Source organism: Trichoderma reesei, assembly GCF_000167675.1.
Source record: "Trichoderma reesei QM6a unplaced genomic scaffold TRIREscaffold_2, whole genome shotgun sequence".
Classification (NCBI taxonomy): Eukaryota; Fungi; Ascomycota; class Sordariomycetes; order Hypocreales; family Hypocreaceae; genus Trichoderma; species Trichoderma reesei.
The window spans coordinates 818,431-838,028 of record NW_006711149.1 but is presented as its reverse complement, the minus strand read 5'-3'; the positions used below and the strand labels follow the sequence as shown (position 1 = coordinate 838,028).

Below are 19,598 nucleotides of genomic sequence, written 5' to 3'. Positions count from 1 at the left end.
CGCTTGCTGCGCAAAAGAGGGGAGAAGATCCTAGGACGGAGGTGGGATGAAGTGACAAGTTGGGGCCCTTGGGGGAAAGGCTGGAATTTGAGGTCGATGTCTCGACTGAGAGGGACAACGCTGTGCAGCACGGATCAGACAGGACGGAATGAGAGTAAATAGGCGGGATAATATGGAAGAAGCTGTTCCTGGAGAGATCGAGAGAGGATGAAGATGGTCAAATGGTTGGCATCGAATCACAGTTGTAACGCTACCTCGAAACAAACATCACGTGTGGGGTTGGAGGGGAAAGGCGATGCTGGGAAGGTGCTGCCTGCCGCTCGATTGCGTGCGTAGTTGCCCGTCGAGAGTCTACTAGGGAATTGCTCTCGGTGATCAATAAGTCGGAAGGCGCAAGCGCAGGATGAGAGAAACTTCTAATCTAGTGCCTGGATAAACCTCCTACCACTGGTGCCTGGCTTCGTGTCCTCTCTCCCTCCATCATCACCATCATCTCGAGCTGCACGCGATGAAAGCGCACACTTCACCTTGCATGAAGCGCTAACAGACTGGCGGAAGCGAGTGAGAAGTGCGGCACCACAAGCGACGTGCATGAGCATGAACACACTGTGCTGCTGTCTCTCTCCTACCTACCTACTCTGTATCTTTACAAGGGACTTCTTGTCTGCATGTCGACTGCATTGCGACTGCATATGCTCGTCCGCCTCTCCTCGAATCAGTTCCCCGCCAGGCGGCTCGTGACTCTCTAGGCTGTGCCGGCAACCTCCTCCCTGTCCGTCGAGGCGCGAGAGCGGCTGCATGACCTGACTCTGCGCCCCTGTCAGTATGTCTGCCCTCCCACCAAGTCTCTGCCCTCAGGCTGCCTCTGACTCCTCCCTGCAGCTCCTCATGAGACACACTCCGGCCCTCACGTGGGGATTGGGTCGTCGAATCATCGGTCTTTAGGCTAGTCTGCGGCTCGGGCCCCTTGCGGCGTCGCTCGTCCGGCCCGTGGCCTCCACCGGCGCCTGTGAAAGATGTACTTGCGCGGCCTGATATTGCACCCGTGGCCGAGCCTACGGCATGGCGATGATGGCGAAGTTGAATCCTCAGAATCAAGGTCTCCAATGAGAAGAACATAGGGATAACTTCTGGGACTTGGTCTACTCTGCGAGCTACTGTCCGCTCAATGGCTTGACCAGTTTGAGCGTCCATTCACAAACGGCCAAAAGCTGCAATGTGACAGAGGTGGCATTGGAGGTAGCATTGCCAAGGTACACCTCGAACCATACATTTCCAGATATGGCAAAATCCAAAACGCCACCAGGCACCCTTCTCAACGACCCTAAAGCCGATGACGGTTCCGACTCGTCTGAACCGTCACGAAACGCAACGAACCAATTCACCATTGGCCTCAAGAATCACGTTTGCAACGACGACATTTGGTGGGTCAGACCGTCTCACACTCTTTTGTCGCCATAGTCACTCACAAAGAAGGAATCTACAGACGTACCACCCATCTCGTCCATATACCTTATACCTACTGATGCGCACTTACAGTACTATACCCGCCGTGCATGCACTTGTGCCTGTCCGTCTACGCAGATGCAGTAGTGCTTCGGACGCCTACAGGCAAACGTCATTTCACGGCTGATGCAGATGCGCTTGCGCATTCCCAAAAGGACGTTGCAGTGTAACCACTTGCATCATTCAGATACCACAGGATATTACCGGCATCGTGACTGATACCAGCTTAGATATCTCTTAGCGAGATATTGGATTTAAGCGCCAGATCGATGCAATCGGATCTCTTGAGGCAACATATACATGCGATTTGGGTGTGAGACGTTGTTCCAGAGCAATACTTGGTAAAAAGCTCTGAGAAGTAGGATAATCCCTCCTTGAGAATACTAGCACACCATTGATGGTTGGAATATTCGTCATATATACAGAATTATACAAAAGTATAATCACAGGCTTCCAAGTCACTGACGAAGCCCAGACTCGGCATTGACCTTTTCTATTTCTGATCAAAGATGGCCGCGGTGATCTGGCCCTCGATATCCGCGTATGCAACAAAGCCACCAAGAAGGCCAGTCTCAGGGCAACGATCAACAAAGACGACCCGACCATCATTTTGCAGACCGACAGCGAGCAGGTTGCCCTCCTTGTTGATGGAAAATTGGCGTGGAAATTGGCCACCGGCCGGGACAACCTGCAGAAGCTGGAGCTGGCCAGTTGTAGGGTTGATCTTGAAGTTGATCAGAGGGTCCGATGGGATGATGCGGGAAGGGTCGTCAAAATCGGGGATGGAGGTGCTGTTTTCGGCACGCGAGGAGACAATGAGGTAGTTTGTGTCGGGCTGGCATCCAGATGTCAGCTTCCAGCCTTGGAAAGACGTGAGTATTTCACGTGGACGCCATTCAACTTACAGAAACGACAACCTCAGAAGCGGCGTAGCTGCTGGGCTCAGCCGGGCCCGCGCCGTGGCTGGGAATGTTGAAGATCTCAGTCAACTTGATCTGGCCGTTAGGATACGTCACGTCGTATCCGATAATGGTGTTGCCCAGCTCAGTGACGAGATAGGCAAAGGTTTTGCTACCCTTGACCACAAATGTAATGTGTCGAGGGCCCGAACCGGGCTTGACGCTGAGCGGCGTGATATCCTTGAGAGCCAAAGTGTTTGGGTCGAAGGAGTAGAGGTGGATGAGGTCCATGCCCAAGTCAGGGACGAGCAGGAACTTGCCCGTGGGATCAAGAACGGCCTCGTGAGGGTGAGGCGCATCTTGACGGTCGGGGCGAGAGGGAGGACCAGTCAGCTTGAAGGTCTTGGTCTGGAGGAGCTTGAGGCTGTTGGGATTGGAGACGTCCCAGGTGGTGAAAGCGGAGCCGCCACTACAGTTCAAGAAGACATGGTCAGACTTCTTCATTCAATCACCCAATTTTACCGAGGCCATGGCACTGATGCACTTACTAGTGAGCCACGGCCAAACCATGGCGGTTGTTGCCGAACACAACGCCGCTCACAGGGCCATTGGGCGTGCTGCTCTGACCCAGCTGCTGCAGAGAACCACTGGCACTCGTCTTGAAGGCAGTGAGCGAGCCATTGGGCGTGTTCAATCCCTCATTGATGCAGTACAGAATTGAGTCGGGGGCGTCGAGAGTGAGCCATGAAGGGTTGTCAGAGCAGCCCTGAGACACGGCCACAGGGTTCAACTTCTGGATACCTGTGTTTTGGCCATGGGTGTAGTTGAGTGTCGTCACCGTCTGAGAGTATGAAGAGACGTAGACAAGGCTGGCAGATGCGAGATTGCCGGCGCAGAGGAGGGTTGAGACGAGGCTCTTCTGGAGGTTGCGGCGGCTAGGCATTGTGCAAAGACGACGCTGTGATGGCACGACGAGGGCAATGAATCAGTTGGTGTTGGGGAGAAAAGAGGCCGTCAATTGCGCTCGCAGGAGAAGAAGGGGGAAGACATAAAGTAAGTCAGACACGTTTCAGGCAATATCCAAGGTATTTATTGAGAGATCGGCATCCGAGCTTCTCCAACGACCAAAACAGGGCGATGAGGATACCGCACATCAATCCACCAATTGCTGGGCGGCTTTTACCCCAATAACCGTGAGACCTTTCACCGCAGATCTTGTCCCTGGCAGTATGAACAAGCTCCCTGCATGCGACGGGCGACTGCAGCGCAGGTATGTAGGTAGTATCATCGGAACATCCGCAAGGCCAGTTTCGAAAAGGAAGCAAGCAAGCTTTGCGATGACGAGTGCTAACATTAGGTAAACCGACACGAAGGCATTGCTACAGTGACATCGCCTGCCTACTTGGGAAGGAGGAAACAATCAGCTTGTGTTTTGTCCGGCTTGATTTCAGTTGAACCCTTGAAGCTGCTGACAAGGTGGGGGCAAGGTATTTGGGGGTCTGAAGCGACCCTTTGGCTTTTTCCTTCCCGAACAAGATGCCAAACTAACAATGGGCTGGCTACAGATTCCAGAGGTGCTTTTGGCGTTGAGACGTCGTGCTACGTAGCAGTCTGAACCGTCTTACAAGAACTTGGAAGTTTTGGCTGGAACAGGGCTACAAACGTCAGTCCGTCGCAGAGAACGGACTTTCAGTTCGATGTTGACAGCTGGACAAAAGTCGACTGTCAGCTCGGCTTCTGTGGCTACCTCAAACAGCAAGGATCATATCCTATTGGACTGAGATACAACTGTCTAGGATTTTGATGCTTTGACTACCTAGGTATATACGGTGATATCTAGATGTGGTAAGGTAGGCCTGCTAGGTAAGTGTCACACTCACGGGCAACAATCGACAGGAGCCGTAGACACAGATCTCCCATATCTTTCAACAACCACAATATCATCTTGTATCGACATCTCCCAACATATCCCAACGAGATATAGAGCAAAGACAATGGCACATGCCACCAATCTGGCCCGTCACCGCCGCCGCCGGTCCCGCATCCCGCAATCCCGCATTCGGGCCTTGTCCTCAGCACTAATACCGCCCGCCTCATTCCCCCCTTCCTTCCCCCCAGCGCTCCCGTCCAGATCTCGTTTATCACATAAAGCGATCGAGGCAGACTAACTACAGATTTACAAATCGAGCATCAAGGCCGCATGATTCACGGCAAGAGACTCTCCATCATTCCCGTCCGACGTCTCAGCTCAAATCCGTTCATCTCATTGTTCCCCAAGTGGCATCTGTATGAGCTTGTAAGGTCACTTGCATCCATAAGCCGTCGTTACACAGATCTCGTCCCAGTTGGAAAGACATCTTGAGGCCAGGCCACTGACCCCCACCGAACTCATTGTCAACCATCGCCTCGGCCAAAGCCTTCCGAGTAGCCGTCCTCATGCAAGGCACCGTTCTGTGGGGGAGCGGTAACAGCTGGCATGCCCTTCGATACTAACTTGTTGCCAGAAAACTCCCACCAATCTTTAGTCTTCATTGCTGGCTCAGCTCCCATCAGCACATGATGAACATGCATCCTAGTCATGGGGTATCAAACAGATTATATTGACATCTATCTCTCACCCAGACACATATCCTGGACGCCTTCCTTGGTATCATAACTTTTTGACCATCTTGCGCCACCTCTATCTTTATATCCTGTCATTAAGGACATGAACATGCAAGAAATCCATCATCATTTCGACATTTCTTCGTTTGCTGGCGTCGCGGTACCCTTCGAGTGGGACATGCTGTACGGTGCCTAGAGAACACGAATTATGTTAGTTGGTTCCTAGCGGCAATCGATCCCTGACAAGGCGAGCAGAGTGACTTACCAGAACCTCCTTGGCGTTGCAGATTCTCCACGCTAGCTTCCTCACGCTGCGGTCCGCAAGAACAACAGCTGGTGCAAACTCCACACCAAACATCTCCCGGATGGCATAGACAATTCTCTTAGCGTACTTGCCATCTCGCTCCACGTGGCTGCCGAAGGATTCATCCACAGTGCTTGGCGCAATGTCATCGTCGCGGTCCAAGCAGTTTTGGACAATGGGTAGCAGAGCCGATTCGACAGCCTTGGCAAGCACGGCCTTGGTACGGACATCAGCATCAACGTCATCTTCGGTAAACTTGCTGATGCGAATCTCAAACGGCTCCGAGATGCTCATGACAGTGTGGCGTCCATCATGGTGATATCTGAACTCAAAGACACCTTGCGTCCACCACAGCTTGTCTCCCTGGAAAACAACCTCGCCCTCCACCATGTCAGGGTCTGAAGGATCGGCCTTGGGCACTGGATGTTCCGGAACAGTAATGCTAGTCTCCGCTGTCGAGGCATCGTAGGCGCCAGTGCATGTGGGCGTCCATCTACCGAGAGAGGAGACTTCCGTCGTTTCTCGAGAGCGATTGTCCGTGACCATGTACAGGCCAATCCAGTCTTCCTTGCTGTGGTTTGCGGGGGCTCGCCACTTGACTCGGAGCGGTGCGCCGTATTCAAAAGTCTTGGTCTTAATAGACTTGGGGAAGCGGCCCGAAAAGCTCTCTTTGCCGGTGGCCCTCTCGTCGAGAGCCGACTGCAGAGACTGCGTTCCCTCAATGGTGAGCGAGTAGTGCTTAGGATCCAGTCCTGCGAGGTCGGGGGCGATTCTCGTAATCGTGAGGCGGGCGGGCGCTACGTTGAAAAGAGCCGTGGTATCTCGAACAATGGTCTTGACGCCAGAACTGAACTTGGGGCGGGCGCTGTCCAGAAATTCCTCGACAAAGTGCGTCGTGTCATCCAGGACTTTGTCGACGCTTTCCTGCCATACCTTGACTGGCGGTGGCAATGATCGCTTAATGAACTTGGTAAGGCCGGCCTCCTGGCGAATGCTTCTTCCGTAGATCTTCTGCATGTGGGGTCGCTCGACAAATGCAATCACCATGACATTGAGAATCTGCGTGACCAGGGCAATGATGAAGATGGCTCGGCTCCAAGTGATGAGAGCAGCACCCCAAATGCCAGCGGTTCCAAAAACTCTTTCAGGGTTGTTGAGGAATCGATAGATGGAAGTGTAGGTCAGCTTGGCTTCGTGATCAAAGAAGAAGTCGCCGCAGAACCAGCCAAATTCGCCAAGAGACTCATAGACACTGAAAGCCGTCCATAGCTGCAAAGCAATCAGCCCAGCGCCCAGCACGTGCTTGAAGAGAGCAAAGCCGTAGCCCCAGTCTTCAGGCACATTGTACATCTTCCAGCAAGCTGCGATGAAGGATGTGTTGCACATGACCATGCTGATGTGGTACATGCCTTTCCACTGGCGCCATGCCTCGCCAGCACTCTCGCCGTATTTAAGGAAATGGCGAGTCCACATCTTTGACTTGGACTGTTGATCCAGCAAGAAGCCGAGGCCAGCGTGGTACCATATCCGCCACGCAAGGGCATGGGCGACAAAGATTGCCTTCCACGTGGATGTTGCAGGTGTGGCGAAAACCAGGGCCGCAACGTAGATTGGGAGAATGACGACCACGCAGTCGGGCACTCGGAAGAGATCAATGTTGCTGAGACCGACAAGGTTGTGTACAGGCTCTGGCAGATCCTTCTGTGATATGGCTGTTGATCCGGAGTAAGGAGCCTCGGCAGACAAATCAAAGGCCACAGTGGAATCGACTGGGCTTCGGGGCCTAGATTTTTCTCTCGGAGCCGGAGGGTTGTAAATCTTGTCAATGTGAGGGTTCTCCACCGTCACAAGGAACGCAAATTGGGCAAGGTGGGCAAGGATGGAGATGAAGAGCACCTCGTAGCTTGCCGCCATCATTGATATACCGTAATAGCCAGCATAACCGATCGAGTACATGGGATGGGGAGCCATCTCGAAGACACCGTCGAAAGTGAGATCCTGGTCGATGAGGTAGAAGAAGTCGCCCCAATACCACGCGAAATCCTTGACAACACGATGAGCATCCAACTTGACCCAGAGGTTGAATCCGACCAGCGCAATGCCGAGAAGCCAGCGCGAGCATCCAATGAGCAAACTCTCGCCTTTTGGCGTGTGGCCACAGACGATGGCGAACAGACAGTATGAAACGAAATCACACATCAGGATTAGGTCGACGACCCTCCGGAAAACCAGCCATGTGTTGTACTCGATGGGTGCTTTCTCGAACTCATAGTCCTGGGGAATCTTGGCCTCGAGCTCCCGCTTGAGCAGCTTGTACAACCATGGGCGAGGATTGTTCCCAGTGCTCGGGTTCTCGAAAAGTTTCCATCGCTTGGCCCAGGTAATGAGGCGCCGGTGGTGAGACTGTACGTGCAGCAGGTATCCAATGCCAACATTGTAAGACGCTCTCCAAAAGAGGAAGAGGGCCGCGAACACAGGTCGCTTGTACCCAGCCGGCAAGACATATGCTGCTAAAATGTGCAATGCTAGGATAGCTAGCACAACAGCGTCCGAAAGGTTCTTTGGCTGTCGCGGGTCAAGGAGCTGCGAAACCATGTCGTGCGTAGTCGGCACAACGAATACTGTTTCCCAGAGGCACTGTGGTCAGCTTCATGCCGGGCTTATGTGAGCCCAAACGGGGAATGCGGATCTCGAGGGCATCACTCACCTGTGCCATCCGGTGTACGGCCAAAGGTCTTCTTTGGCTTATCAATGCCTCCATCTTGGGCATCCTGGGTAGCCGTAGGCGATTCAATTGGCACCGCAGAACTGGGGTTGGTGTTGCCCCTTGCGTCTGGTGATTGCTCGTGAGCATGGCGGTGCCGCAGCTCAGCGTCTCCGGCCGAGACGTCGGCGGCTGAACTCATGCTGGACGGAGTTGAGGATCGTCCGAGTCAAGCCGGGGTTGGCAGGAAGTTGTAGGACAGTGACAGTAGGAGGGTTCAATGAGTGTGAAGAAACAGAAGAGCGCAAGTTGCGAGCCTGCGGCTATTTAGCTGGGCCGGCCCTTTCTCTGCGTCAACTCGGAAAGACCCAATCACGAGCGGGAGAACCGTTTGTTGAGAAGCAGCTGCAGGCAGGGCTCTGTTCGGGTTTCGTTGATTGCAGGGCGGAGCCACCAATGCGCAGGTCTAGAAGCGAGCTGATCTCGGGGCTAATCTCGAGCCGCGGAAGAGGGATGTCCTGGCTAAGGTAGCAGCAGCAGTGACAGCAGAATCTCACGGGATCCGCAGTTGTCGCCTGGATGAGAGCGGTTGGTGCTGTTGGTACGACGAGCGGTTGACGCTCTGTCTCTGTGGGAACGACTTGAGCGGCGTTGTTGAAGGCCGTTGTTCGCTGCGATGTTTGCTGTCAGACTGATGGAGGAGAAGCAAAAGAAAGATGAGGTGAGAAAGCTTTGAGCTGGTTCCTTCTGCTTCTCTGGGGGTCTTGTGACTTCTGCCCAGCTCTGGGAAGGGGCGCCGCAGCTACCGGCGCAACATGCCAGTGTGGAGAGACACAGCACCTAAACATCACTAGAATGGCCGTCCAGTCTCTGTCAGTAGTGGGGGGGGGGAAAACCCACTGGAACGGTTGGTAGAGCCCCCCGAAGACCCCCTGACGCAAACGCTGGGCTATTATCCATCGGCTAAAGCAGGCACAGTAACCGGGAACCTGGGGGAGGGGAAGCAACTGGATGCTGCGACATTTCATCAATGTATTCGATACTATCAAAGGGGGTTGATTGACTGGAATTGATGTGTCGTAAGTAAGGTAGGCATATGAAGGCGTGCGCATTCTCAAATATTCCTCATACATAAGGTAGTCTCCCGTTAGCATCGAAGCCATTGAACGCAATAACGTGATGCCCACGCGCTGCCAAGTGTCGGGCCAAACCAGAACCATGAGCCCACTTCTCCAGCAAAAATGACGAATGCTGCTAAACATCATCAGGGTCAAAAGTTCAGACATGTGAAAGTCGTGACCCTGGCTCGCAATGTTCACGATGATTGGTTTGGTATCCCCCACATTGACCCAACAGATGGATGCTCCACTACAGATTGCTTGAGAGGGCTTCGTACCACACCAAGCGAGATTTAGCTGTGTGTACATGGAGGCAATTGGACAGGTATGCTAGATGATGAGCTCGGTCTCTTTCGGAATTCTTACCTGCGCTCGACCAAAAGAAGCTCAAGCTTGTAGTTACTGAACTTATCAACGAGCCTTATCTTCTGTTGAGATTGCCCAGAGTTGTAATTCTCTATCTTGATCCTTTCGGGTCACAACCTCGTATGAGCGTTCCATTGCACATACACGCCAGCCACAGACAAGAGACTCATCCCAGAAACCTTCTTCCAAACGCCGACCAACTCGAGACTGTTTACAAACATCTCCACAGCAACTCTACGTCGAAGATGAACCATTCAGCAGAGGCATAAGTTTAAAGAAAAAAAAAAAAAAAACATTCATAGGGCGATCACAAGGCAACAAAGGTGACAAGTTCAGCTGTTCGACAAATAGTCATAGCATATGCATTACCAAATCTCCCTAACCATCCCGCAACAAGATAAACCAAGGACTTTTGTTCCTTTACTGAGCCTTCTTGGCAAACTCCACCCTGAGAATGAGATGCTTGAAACCAAATCCGTCCATCTTCTGGCATGCCGTGACGGCATCGCTGTGGTCTGCGAAGCTGATGAAGGCGAAGCCCTTGGCCATGCCGGTTTCCCGGTCCTTGGCGAGGAAGACTCTGGTGACACGACCGAAACGCTCGAACATATCGCGCAGCTCTTGTTCTTCCGCCATCTCTGAGACCTGTTTGAGAAGCAAAAACCGTTAGCAAGCCAACTCCGTCCCTGACCAGAATATTCAAAGGGTGAACATACGTTGGTAACACGCAGTGTCGCAAAGTCGTCCCTCTCGCCGTACTTTGATCCACCCATGCGCTCTCCGGCTCCGCGGTCGCCACGCAGAGCAGGCGGCACGTAGGAACCCTTCTTGCCAGCCCCGGCAGCGCCAGCAGCGGCACCGAGATCGTCTGCCAGACCAGCGGGCGCCTCGGCGGCGGTCGTCTCTCCAACAGGGGCCATGGTGTCCTTGTAAGGACATCTGGCTGTAAAGTGCTCGCCGTTGCAGATACGGCACTTGACCTTCTTGTCCTTGAGCTTGTCCTTCATGGCCTGAGCGTTGGCGTCGGCGCCCTCCTCCTTGGCATCCTTGCGCCACGAGACGCTGGGGCGGAAGATGATGTTCTCGCCGACGGAGGTGGTGTCGGGGGCAGGGCCCGGGGGGTCCTTTGCGCTCAGGCCGAACTTGGGCCACGTTTTCCGGGCGGCGACGCGGGGGTTGACTGTCTCGGTTTGGGTGATGTAGCGGACCCGGCGAGTCGTCTTGACCTTCTGGCCCTGGTCGTTGTATCGGTATGTGATGATCGTCTTGGTGCCATCCTTGTTAGAGATGGTCTGGGGAGGCGGCAGCTCGGAGGAGGTCTCCTCGATGTCGTCGTCGTCGGCCCAATCGTGCCTTTTGAAATTTGCAATGGTGGGGTTAGCGAGCTATGCAGGCGACGAGGTGAAGTCTTGGGAGTGTGGTGATGGGTCAGCTCACTTGGCCTTGGGCGGCGCAGTGGTAGCCATGGTTGCTGGTAGCACTTGATCGCTCGATTCAAAAAAGTCCCGGATCTGCCCTGCAGTGATTATCGACGTGCGCTGCGTCGCGAGAGCGATTGTACAAGGGGCGATGGCGAGCGTGGGGTTTTCCACTCGAAGCAATCCAGCGAATTTCTCAACTTTGGTGCGGTTTGCAATTTCTGGTGGAGCAGCCACATGTGGCGGTGGCTCCAATCACGTGACACTATCTTATCGCTCCAGGCGCCTCTTTTGGCTCTCAAATTCATCCATATACGATTACTCGTACCCTAAAATGCAGCGCCTTCAAACCAAACGCCTTCGAAATCCTCTGTACACGTACCTGAATAGAGAGGCCTGAGGAGCTTGTGGCTTGATGGCGGTGCAGGGAGAGCTATCACTACTAACGTGGGCCTAGGTATGCTTGAATTCCTCGTCTTAGGTAGGCAAGCTTTAATAGATGCGCCGCTCTCCGAAAGGTGACCCTCCGTCTACGCCGAACACCCGAAGGCTTGTCGTAATCGACTGTGGCGTTCTGTCGTCTGCGTGCGTAAGTGCTTGGAAGGTGGCCATGACGAGAGCTTAAACTTCGCCCCAATGTCCTCTGGCGTTGGTCATGCGCTGCTCGGTTTCCTTTTCCCATTCCCCTCACTGCCTCTCCTTTACCTTCGCTGAAAATACCTCTTAAACTGTCGTGTCCACTTCGTTCCTTTTGACCGGCTTTCTCTCGTTGTCTCTGGCCATTCGCAACAGCGTCCAGACGGTAGAATCATGGCACCAAAAAATAACAACAGAGGGGAGAATCCCCCAGCCTACGGAGAGCCTCCTCAAGTTCCCGAGGCCGCGTACGGAGGTTATGCGGGCTACCAACAACAGGGCCAGCCCAGCAACTATCAACAAGGCTTCCAGAGTCCGCAGGGCCAACAGCAAGCCTATTACCAGCCGGGACCACAGATGGGATACTATAACCAACAGCAAGGCTACTACCAAGGCCAGTATCCCGGCGGCTACAACCAGTGGCCTCAAGGCCAATACGCGCAGGGTCAATATGCTCAAGGCCAATACGGCCAGTATCCTCCTCAGGGGTATTATGGGGACAGGCGTCCCGGTGGAACGACGAGCGGTCTCCTCGGTGGCCTGGCTCTCGGTACAGCATGCTGTTGCTGTCTGGACTGCTTACTTTGTTAATGGTCGACAAACAATTATTCAGCAAGATGCTCTCGTTTCTCTTGGCTTCACGACAATTATCGGACCTATGCAAAACCTATGCTTCTCGCAATACAGGGATAGGCATGCCCATCACACGGGTGATCCTATCTGAGTCCGATATCGAAAGGAGCATTCGTTACGGAACATGAGGTCGGCAGTTAGGGTCATGGGCGTTCTGGTGCAAAGGGGAATATGCTTTATTTGACGCATTCATCTCGCTAAGGTACTTACCTACTTGGTTCTCTTGGCTTTCATTTGTTCTACGTCTGGGATGCGGTATTTCGAGTATCAGGAAGAGCCTTTAATGGGGAGTCACGGGATACCAAAGTCGTTCTTTGCGTACACAACACAATGAATGTGAATACTATCTTCATCAAGAAGCGGTTGGTATGACGATGCGGCAACAATGAGTTGGAATCTTCAAGTTTAGTGACCAACGATGTTTGCACAATTGATGGTACCGGGTGTCGCCGTGGGAGTAAAGCAAGAGGTCTATGTATACCTAGGGTGAAGACATTCGTAGCCAATGGTGCAGTTGGGCGAGGAGTGACGCTATGAGACAGGATTCTACATGTACCTATGTTCAATACACTTAACCCCCTAGATCTCACTGAGTGGCTCGCTCATAGATGTGCAGGAAATGATTGAGCGTCAGTAAGTCTGCAAATTGTGTGGCATCAATAGCTAAACAGGCCACTGGTTGCCATCAACCATGGAACCCTTCATAAACATACCTACCTAACTTCCTCTGTGCATGCCGAAGCCACACATGACCAGTGTACAGACAGCATCATACCCGCCCCCTTAGCACAGTATGACTGAACTTGTGCTCCAACTACATCGGACCCGGTTGGGGCCGTTGGCATTCAACAGAAGATGGTGATGAATAAGTGAACCTCGAGATCTGCCTGTAATGGACTGGGTTCCTACATTGACGAGAGAGCTTTCGACAGATTTACGGCTACACCTTGCTAAAGCCTGTCAAGGAGCTCAAGCGCAAGGAGAATAATTTGCTCTCCTTTCAAGCAGTCTTCTCAAAAGTCCCATTCAAATGGAGAGGGATATGCACTCTCGCCAGAGAGGCAAGGTGATCAAGCATTTAGGAACAACTGGCCTTCGTGATGTCGGGCCCATCAAAAATACCACATCTAGAAAGAAATGGAAAGGATGTTTATGATGAGAGAGGACAATCTTCAAATGTTGCGATATTGCTCCCGAACAGGAAGCAAGAGGCACAGGGAATTCCGAATGCCCAGCGCCCTCCCAGAGCCAACAACTGGCGCGATTACGTCAACGAGTAGACAGGTGAGACGAAGGGACGTCAGGCAATGCAATATCACAAACCCTTCCTGATTCATTCGAAAGAGAGGATACGGAAAATTCTGGAAACAAAGCTGTTCGAACGGTAGAAGAGGATTGGAAGAATGACTGTCAGTATTCCCAAGATACCTACCTCCCAGACTCGGAGTTGATTATTGAAGTGTGTTCTCCCTCTGTGACTGACTGTAAGCAGCGGGGAACCGTATTCGGCATGTACCGAAGCCTTGAAGTGATGGAAGCGTATAAAGGTACCTACTAAACATAGCATCAGTTCAATAGAGAGGGAAAGTGGTGGGAAACAACTTGAGCTGTGCTGCATCAGACGTTGAGGTAATAGTCAGTGCCAGCGTAGTGCGCCCAACACATCTCGATTGCCTGTTGGTCATGACATTGGTGGCCTCCCAAGTGCGACGTTGTGCGTCGTATTGCATGGGTGCATGTGAATGTCCTTTTGAGGATCGACTCCAGGATTTCTGGTATTCAGGCCCAATCCAGGGGAACACTGCTGCTGACTGACGGCCCGTTGACTGCAACTTCGGCCGATTTGCTAATGTCGCCACCTCACAAGGCCGATTCCCCCCCATCTCGCCCTGCTTAACGTGTGTCTCAAGTGTCTCCTACCTACTGTAAGTATATGGTCACCTTATATGAAGAGAGACATTGTCCTGTTTGCGGACTCTTAGCGCAGTCCTGCCTGCGCTATGCCTTTACGTCAGTGAAGGCTGGAGATGCTCTCCCGAGGTCTTCGATTCTCGTCCACCTGCAGTCTTCCTTCTGCACTACCCCGGAGTACCTGCTCCACGTTACGCCACAACGCCAAGCGCAGGACGGAGAAGAGCGAATCCACTTTCATTCACGCTGATGAGGCCCATACCGCTGTTTGCTCGCTGGCCCCCTTTTGCTGATGGCCCTACATACTACGCACATGTATCCATGTTGATTCAGTGAACCTGCGTCTGTATGAAGCACCGCATGCTCATTCCTCACACAACATTACGCGTAATTTGTTGCCGCCGATAGCAGCAGAGCAGACCCAAAGTATGTACATGCGCAGTCCCAAGCCGACGGCAGCCAGTGAGAGGCCCTGAGCCACTGGAGGGCGGGTGGGGCGCTGCAGCTGAGGCAGTGGGAAGCCAACAGCGCATCTGCCCCAATGAAACCCCCCCAAGCATCCTCCGATCCCGCTGAGAGACGTCTGCGGACGTTCTGTGCGAATCAAGGTGCTCACTGAGGCTTGCATTTGGCGCCTGTACCCGCGCTGATCCATGCCGCACCCGCTGTTTAGCGACAGGGCCTGGAGGGGCGCTTTGAGCGCCTCTGATGTCACCGGCGCTCAAAAGAACATCCTTGTTTTTTTTCTCTCTCCGTGCTCTCTCTCAATCTCTTCGATGGCGACAATGTCTCTCGTGGGCCGTCCTGGACATGCGCGCTTCGCAACCACCAGCCGCCAATCACGGCCGCGGATGACGTCCAGGACGAAAGGCCCAGAAACAAGGATCTGACAGGGCAGGGGATTGCACCATGACCTTATCGTGTAACCTCGCCGTCGGTAAAATAGTGCAATTGATCCGTTCTCACGAATTCCTTGTCCTCCTTCGTGTGCTGCTGTGTCCGTATGTATGTACTTGGCAAACCCGTCCAAGCTTCGTGCTACTATCAAAGCAGGTGTGGGAAAAATCTTCTCCACCAGACGGCTTGCTGCTTGCCTCCACCGCTTCACTGAACAACAGACAACAAACACTGCCACTGTCACACCTGGCCGGCCTCGCCTTCTCCTTTTCCCCTCGTCATCCTCCCCTTTGATCGCGAAGCACGGCCGTCTTCTTTTGTCTCCCCTTCAACCCTCCTCGAGCGCATTCCCTTCGAAGCCCCCCGAGGGGCGCAACCAGTCGCACCAACGCCCTACAAAGCTCGACTTCCCCAGATCGATCGTCTTCATGCAGATGCTATTGCTGTCCCTCCATTTCCAGCATTGACTACGTCCTAATCTTAACCTCGAGTTGGGCGATCAACTCCTTTCCGCTCCGCTCACGGCGAGCATCCTTCTTTCCTGACTCCAGCTATGGAGACAATCCCATCAGGTGGCGATCAGCCATGGGCTCAAAGGGTCATCTTGGCGACCGCGTCTCTGGCGCGAAGAGATACGCAGACGGCAGGCGACGGCCAAAAGAGCGAAGGTATCGGCATTGTGTCCTTCCTGACGGCCATCCTGGTCTCCGTGATCATTTTCTTCGTCCAGCTCCTATTATTCATTCTTTTGAGAAACAAGCTAGCAAGAGTCTTGTAAGTACCTATAGGCCATATATCTCCCAGGTCTCGAGCCACTGTCGCGCTGCCTCAGTGTCATCCATACTGACGACAAACTTGACTTGTAGCAAGCCAAAGACGTATCTTGTTCCCGAGCGCGAGCGAACCGAATCCCCTCCAAACAACTTCTTTCTGCTGATTAGGGCCCTGATTAAGTACAATGACCGAGAGGTCATCAACAAGTGCGGGCTGGATGCTTACTTCTTCCTCCGCTACCTGAAGACGCTCCTCATCATCTTCATCCCCATCTGCGCCATCGTGGTGCCCATATTGGTCCCTCTCAACTACGTCGGTGGTCGCGGTAAAAATATCGATTTCCGCAACAGCACCGACTCAGATTCGAGCAGCAACAGCAACAGCAGCACTGACAGCACCGATCCCGCCTTTGTGCCCACAGGTCTGGACACCCTGGCCTGGGGAAATGTCAAGGCGACGGAGACGAGTCGCTACGGTGCGCACCTGCTGATGGCGCTCCTCGTCATCATTTGGGTCTGCAGTGTCTTCTTCTTCGAGATGCGCGCCTACATCAAGGTTCGCCAAGACTATCTGACCAGCGCAGAGCACCGGCTCAGGGCCTCCGCCACCACGGTGCTGGTCAACTCCATTCCCTCCAAGTGGCTGAGCGAGGACGCGCTGTCCGGCTTGTTCGACGTCTTTCCTGGCGGCATTCGGAATATCTGGATCAACCGTGATCTGACGAGTCTCCTGGACAAGGTCAACCTCCGAACTGAGATCCACGCACAGCTCGAAGCCGCCGAGACTGAACTCATTCGGGCGGCCAAGAAAGTTCAGCTGAAGAGGCGAAATGCCGAGGAAAAGAAGCAACGCAAAGGACTGTCAAAGAAGGAAAAAGCCACTCGACAGGCCGAAGAGGATGCTGAGGCCAAGCGAATGGCCAACAGCGGCGAAGGGACCAACGACGGCAAGCAGCACCACGTCCCTCATACAGTTGACGAGAGCGTTCGAGAGTCGCGGATCGAGGACAAGCACAAGCGGAAGCTACGCAAGCTCACCAACGTCCGCGAGGAATCCGACTCGTCCTCTTCCAGCTCCTCAGACTCTGACGACGATGACCGGAAGTCCCACATGTCCGATGATAGTAGCGTGGCGGTACTGAAGAACATCAAGGGAGCCTTCAACAAGGCTGGCGACCAGATGGACGAGTTTGGCACCAACAATGGCTTCATGAGTCTGGCACGCAAGTCTGCTGTCCCTGGAGAAGACGGAGGCTCTCAACCCCACGGTTACCCTTCATTTGCGGCCCATCGCGCGCAGACACATTCGCGGGGACCGTCTTCGGCCTCGGCCGGATCCACCAAAGCCATCCGCGGCAACGGCCCAGTCACGGTAGAGGGAAACACTGTCCGGAAGCTCGACAACATCAACGACATGTATAACATGGAGGAGCCCAAGTTTTGGCAGTTTTGGAAGACACCCGCCGGCGGCTACGCTTCTCCAGTACCTCAACAGAACGAGGGCGACGATTACGTGGGTAAGCAGGGCACCGAGGAGAGGACGCTGTGGCAAAACATCAAGGGGCTTCTGCCCTTCACCGGCGAGAAGGCGACAGAGACGGGCGACTATCCGGCTGTCTACTTCAACGAGGACTACAAGGTGGAAGAGGAAGAGACCGAGGCCGAGTGGGCAAAGTATCTTAAGAAGAAAGACCGGCCCACTCACCGACTGTCTCCCTGGGGAATCTCATGGCTGCCTGGTCTGCCCTTGATTAGCCAAAAGGTTGATACCATTTACTGGTGCAGAAAGGAGCTGGCTCGACTGAATATGGAAATCGAGGAAGACCAGAAGCACCCCGAACGGTTCCCCCTTATGAACTCTGCTTTTATCCAGTTCAACCACCAGGTGGCAGCGCACATGGCGTGCCAAAGCATCATCCACCACGTTCCCAGACAGATGGCGCCACGTGTCAACGAGATCTCGCCTCGGGACGTCATCTGGGGCAACATGGCTCTCTCGTGGTGGCAGGAGTGGGTTCGCACCGGTGCGGTTACTCTGATGGTGCTGGCCATGATCTTCCTGTGGGCTATTCCTGTTGCTTGGACGGCAGCCTTGGGTCAGCTAGACCAGCTTATCCAGCAGACGTCTTGGCTCGGCTTCCTGAGGGATAGCAAGGCTCTGGAGAATGCGGCCAAGGCTGTTGCAGGTGTTTTGCCCGCTGCTGTGCTCGCTCTGCTCCTCTTCCTTGTGCCGAGGATTCTCAGTATCCTGGGCGAAATTAAGGGTGCCAAGACGGGAGCGCAAAAGTCAGAGTTCGTGCAGGTCTTTTACTTTGCCTTCCTCTTCGTCCAAGTCTTCCTCATTGTGTCCATTGCCTCGTTCTTTGCCGCATCCATCGACAAGCTGGTGGACAACATTACTGAGCTCGACTCGGTCAAGGCTGTGCTGGATCTCCTGGCGACAAACCTCCCGAAAGCCGCCAACTACTTCTTCTCCTACATGATTCTCCAGGCCATGTCCACCAGTTCCGGTACTCTGCTCCAGATTGGAGCCCTCTTTGTATGGTTCATCTTGGCTCGCATCTTTGACAACACTGCGCGTAGCAAGTGGGCTCGCAACACGAACCTGAGCGACGTGAACTGGGGCACCTTTTTCCCCGTCTACACCAACTTTGCCTGCATTGCCATCATCTATAGCGTTGTTGCGCCGCTGATTTCCATCTTTGCCGTCATCACCTTTGGGCTTCTCTGGGTCGCCCAGCGGTACTCCATGCTCTACGTTACTCGGTTCGAGGTCGACACCGGCGGCGTCTTGTATCCTCGAGCGCTCAACCAGACGTTTACGGGCATATATGTCATGGAGCTGTGTTTGGCCGGATTGTTTTTTATTGTGGTCGACGACTCAGGCACTCACACCTGCACGCCACACGGCATTGTCATGATTGTCTCCTTGATCCTGACCATTCTCTACCAGATTCTCCTTAACAAGTCCTTTTCGCCTCTTTTCCGATATCTGCCCATCACCTTTGAAGACGAGGCTGTGTTACGAGACGAAGCGTTCCAACGGGCTCAAGATCGCCGCTTTGGACTTACCGCTGACTCTGACAACGAGGACAACGAGGGTCCTGGAGAGGCTGGAAGGGACAGGCACGCAGCTGAAAAGCCTTCCACATCGATGGAGAGCAGGGACGACATTGAGTTGAGCAACATCCAGCCTGAAAAGTCCAAGGGGGGTGTTGCGCGCATCGCGAACCCTGTGAAGAAGGTGGGATCCTGGGCCAAGGGAGGCGGAAAGCAGGTTGGATCTTGGGCCAAAGATGGGGGCAACCAGCTGCGAAAGCTGGCCTTGATGGATAACGACTCTCGAGCCGCCGAGTACCGACGAAAGCAGCGAAGCAAGGATCTCGAAGCGCAGCGCGCCATAGGAGAAGCTCTGTACGGAGGAATCCACGACGAAATCGAGGACCTTACCCCTGAGGAGAGGGATGTCCTGGTTCGCCATGCCTTTTTGCACTCTGCCTTGCGAGCGCGCCGGCCCGTTGTCTGGATTCCCCGAGATGATTTGGGCATCAGCGACGACGAAGTGCGCCGAACCCGCAGCTATAGTGAGCACATCTGGATCAGCAACGAGGGCACTGCGCTGGACAGCAAGGTGCGCGTGGTGTACGGCAGATACCCGCCGGATTTCTCAGAGATAGACCTGATTAACCTGTGATGGAACGGAATTGATGGCGGCTTGGCGTTTTTTGTCTTGTTGTTTTTTTCATATACACAAGAAGAAGAAGAGAATACGAAGCAAGAAGACGGGACAGAGAAAGAGACAAGGGAATCATTTTTGCGTGGCGTTGAC

At 53.7% G+C, this 19,598-nt stretch overlaps 5 protein-coding genes across 5 annotated transcripts; 2 read left to right on the top strand and 3 right to left on the bottom strand.

The window, feature by feature from the left end:
- Positions 1 to 1,999: 1,999 nt before the first annotated feature.
- TRIREDRAFT_55887 (uncharacterized protein) lies at positions 2,000 to 3,348 on the bottom strand (the record flags this gene model as incomplete). The annotated part of the gene is made up of 4 exons (XM_006962071.1): positions 2,000 to 2,341; positions 2,412 to 2,874; positions 2,954 to 3,001; positions 3,119 to 3,348. 4 exons carry the CDS (start codon positions 3,346 to 3,348, stop codon positions 2,000 to 2,002), a joined length of 1,083 nt encoding a protein of 360 aa, XP_006962133.1.
- Positions 3,349 to 5,051: 1,703 nt separating this feature from the next.
- Positions 5,052 to 8,238, bottom strand: TRIREDRAFT_44868 (uncharacterized protein). The gene is made up of 3 exons (XM_006961970.1): positions 8,021 to 8,238; positions 5,275 to 7,934; positions 5,052 to 5,201 (listed from the first exon to the last, which is right to left on the bottom strand). The coding sequence occupies exons 1-3, from the start codon at positions 8,217 to 8,219 to the stop codon at positions 5,136 to 5,138; spliced, it is 2,925 nt and encodes a 974-aa protein (XP_006962032.1). The 5' UTR covers positions 8,220 to 8,238; the 3' UTR covers positions 5,052 to 5,135.
- Positions 8,239 to 9,921: 1,683 nt separating this feature from the next.
- Positions 9,922 to 11,087, bottom strand: TRIREDRAFT_74774 (uncharacterized protein; the record flags this gene model as incomplete). Its single annotated transcript, XM_006962070.1, has 3 exons — positions 10,939 to 11,087; positions 10,218 to 10,854; positions 9,922 to 10,146 (listed from the first exon to the last, which is right to left on the bottom strand). Exons 1-3 carry the CDS (start codon positions 10,965 to 10,967, stop codon positions 9,922 to 9,924), a joined length of 891 nt encoding a protein of 296 aa, XP_006962132.1. The 5' UTR covers positions 10,968 to 11,087.
- A 642-nt stretch (positions 11,088 to 11,729) lies between these two features.
- TRIREDRAFT_103671 (uncharacterized protein) lies at positions 11,730 to 12,316 on the top strand (the record flags this gene model as incomplete). The annotated part of the gene is made up of 2 exons (XM_006962279.1): positions 11,730 to 12,105; positions 12,243 to 12,316. 2 exons carry the CDS (start codon positions 11,730 to 11,732, stop codon positions 12,314 to 12,316), a joined length of 450 nt encoding a protein of 149 aa, XP_006962341.1.
- A 2,929-nt stretch (positions 12,317 to 15,245) lies between these two features.
- TRIREDRAFT_74771 (uncharacterized protein) lies at positions 15,246 to 19,463 on the top strand (the record flags this gene model as incomplete). Its single annotated transcript, XM_006962278.1, has 3 exons — positions 15,246 to 15,770; positions 15,863 to 16,742; positions 16,803 to 19,463. Exons 1-3 carry the CDS (start codon positions 15,550 to 15,552, stop codon positions 19,461 to 19,463), a joined length of 3,762 nt encoding a protein of 1,253 aa, XP_006962340.1. The 5' UTR covers positions 15,246 to 15,549.
- Positions 19,464 to 19,598: the final 135 nt, after the last annotated feature.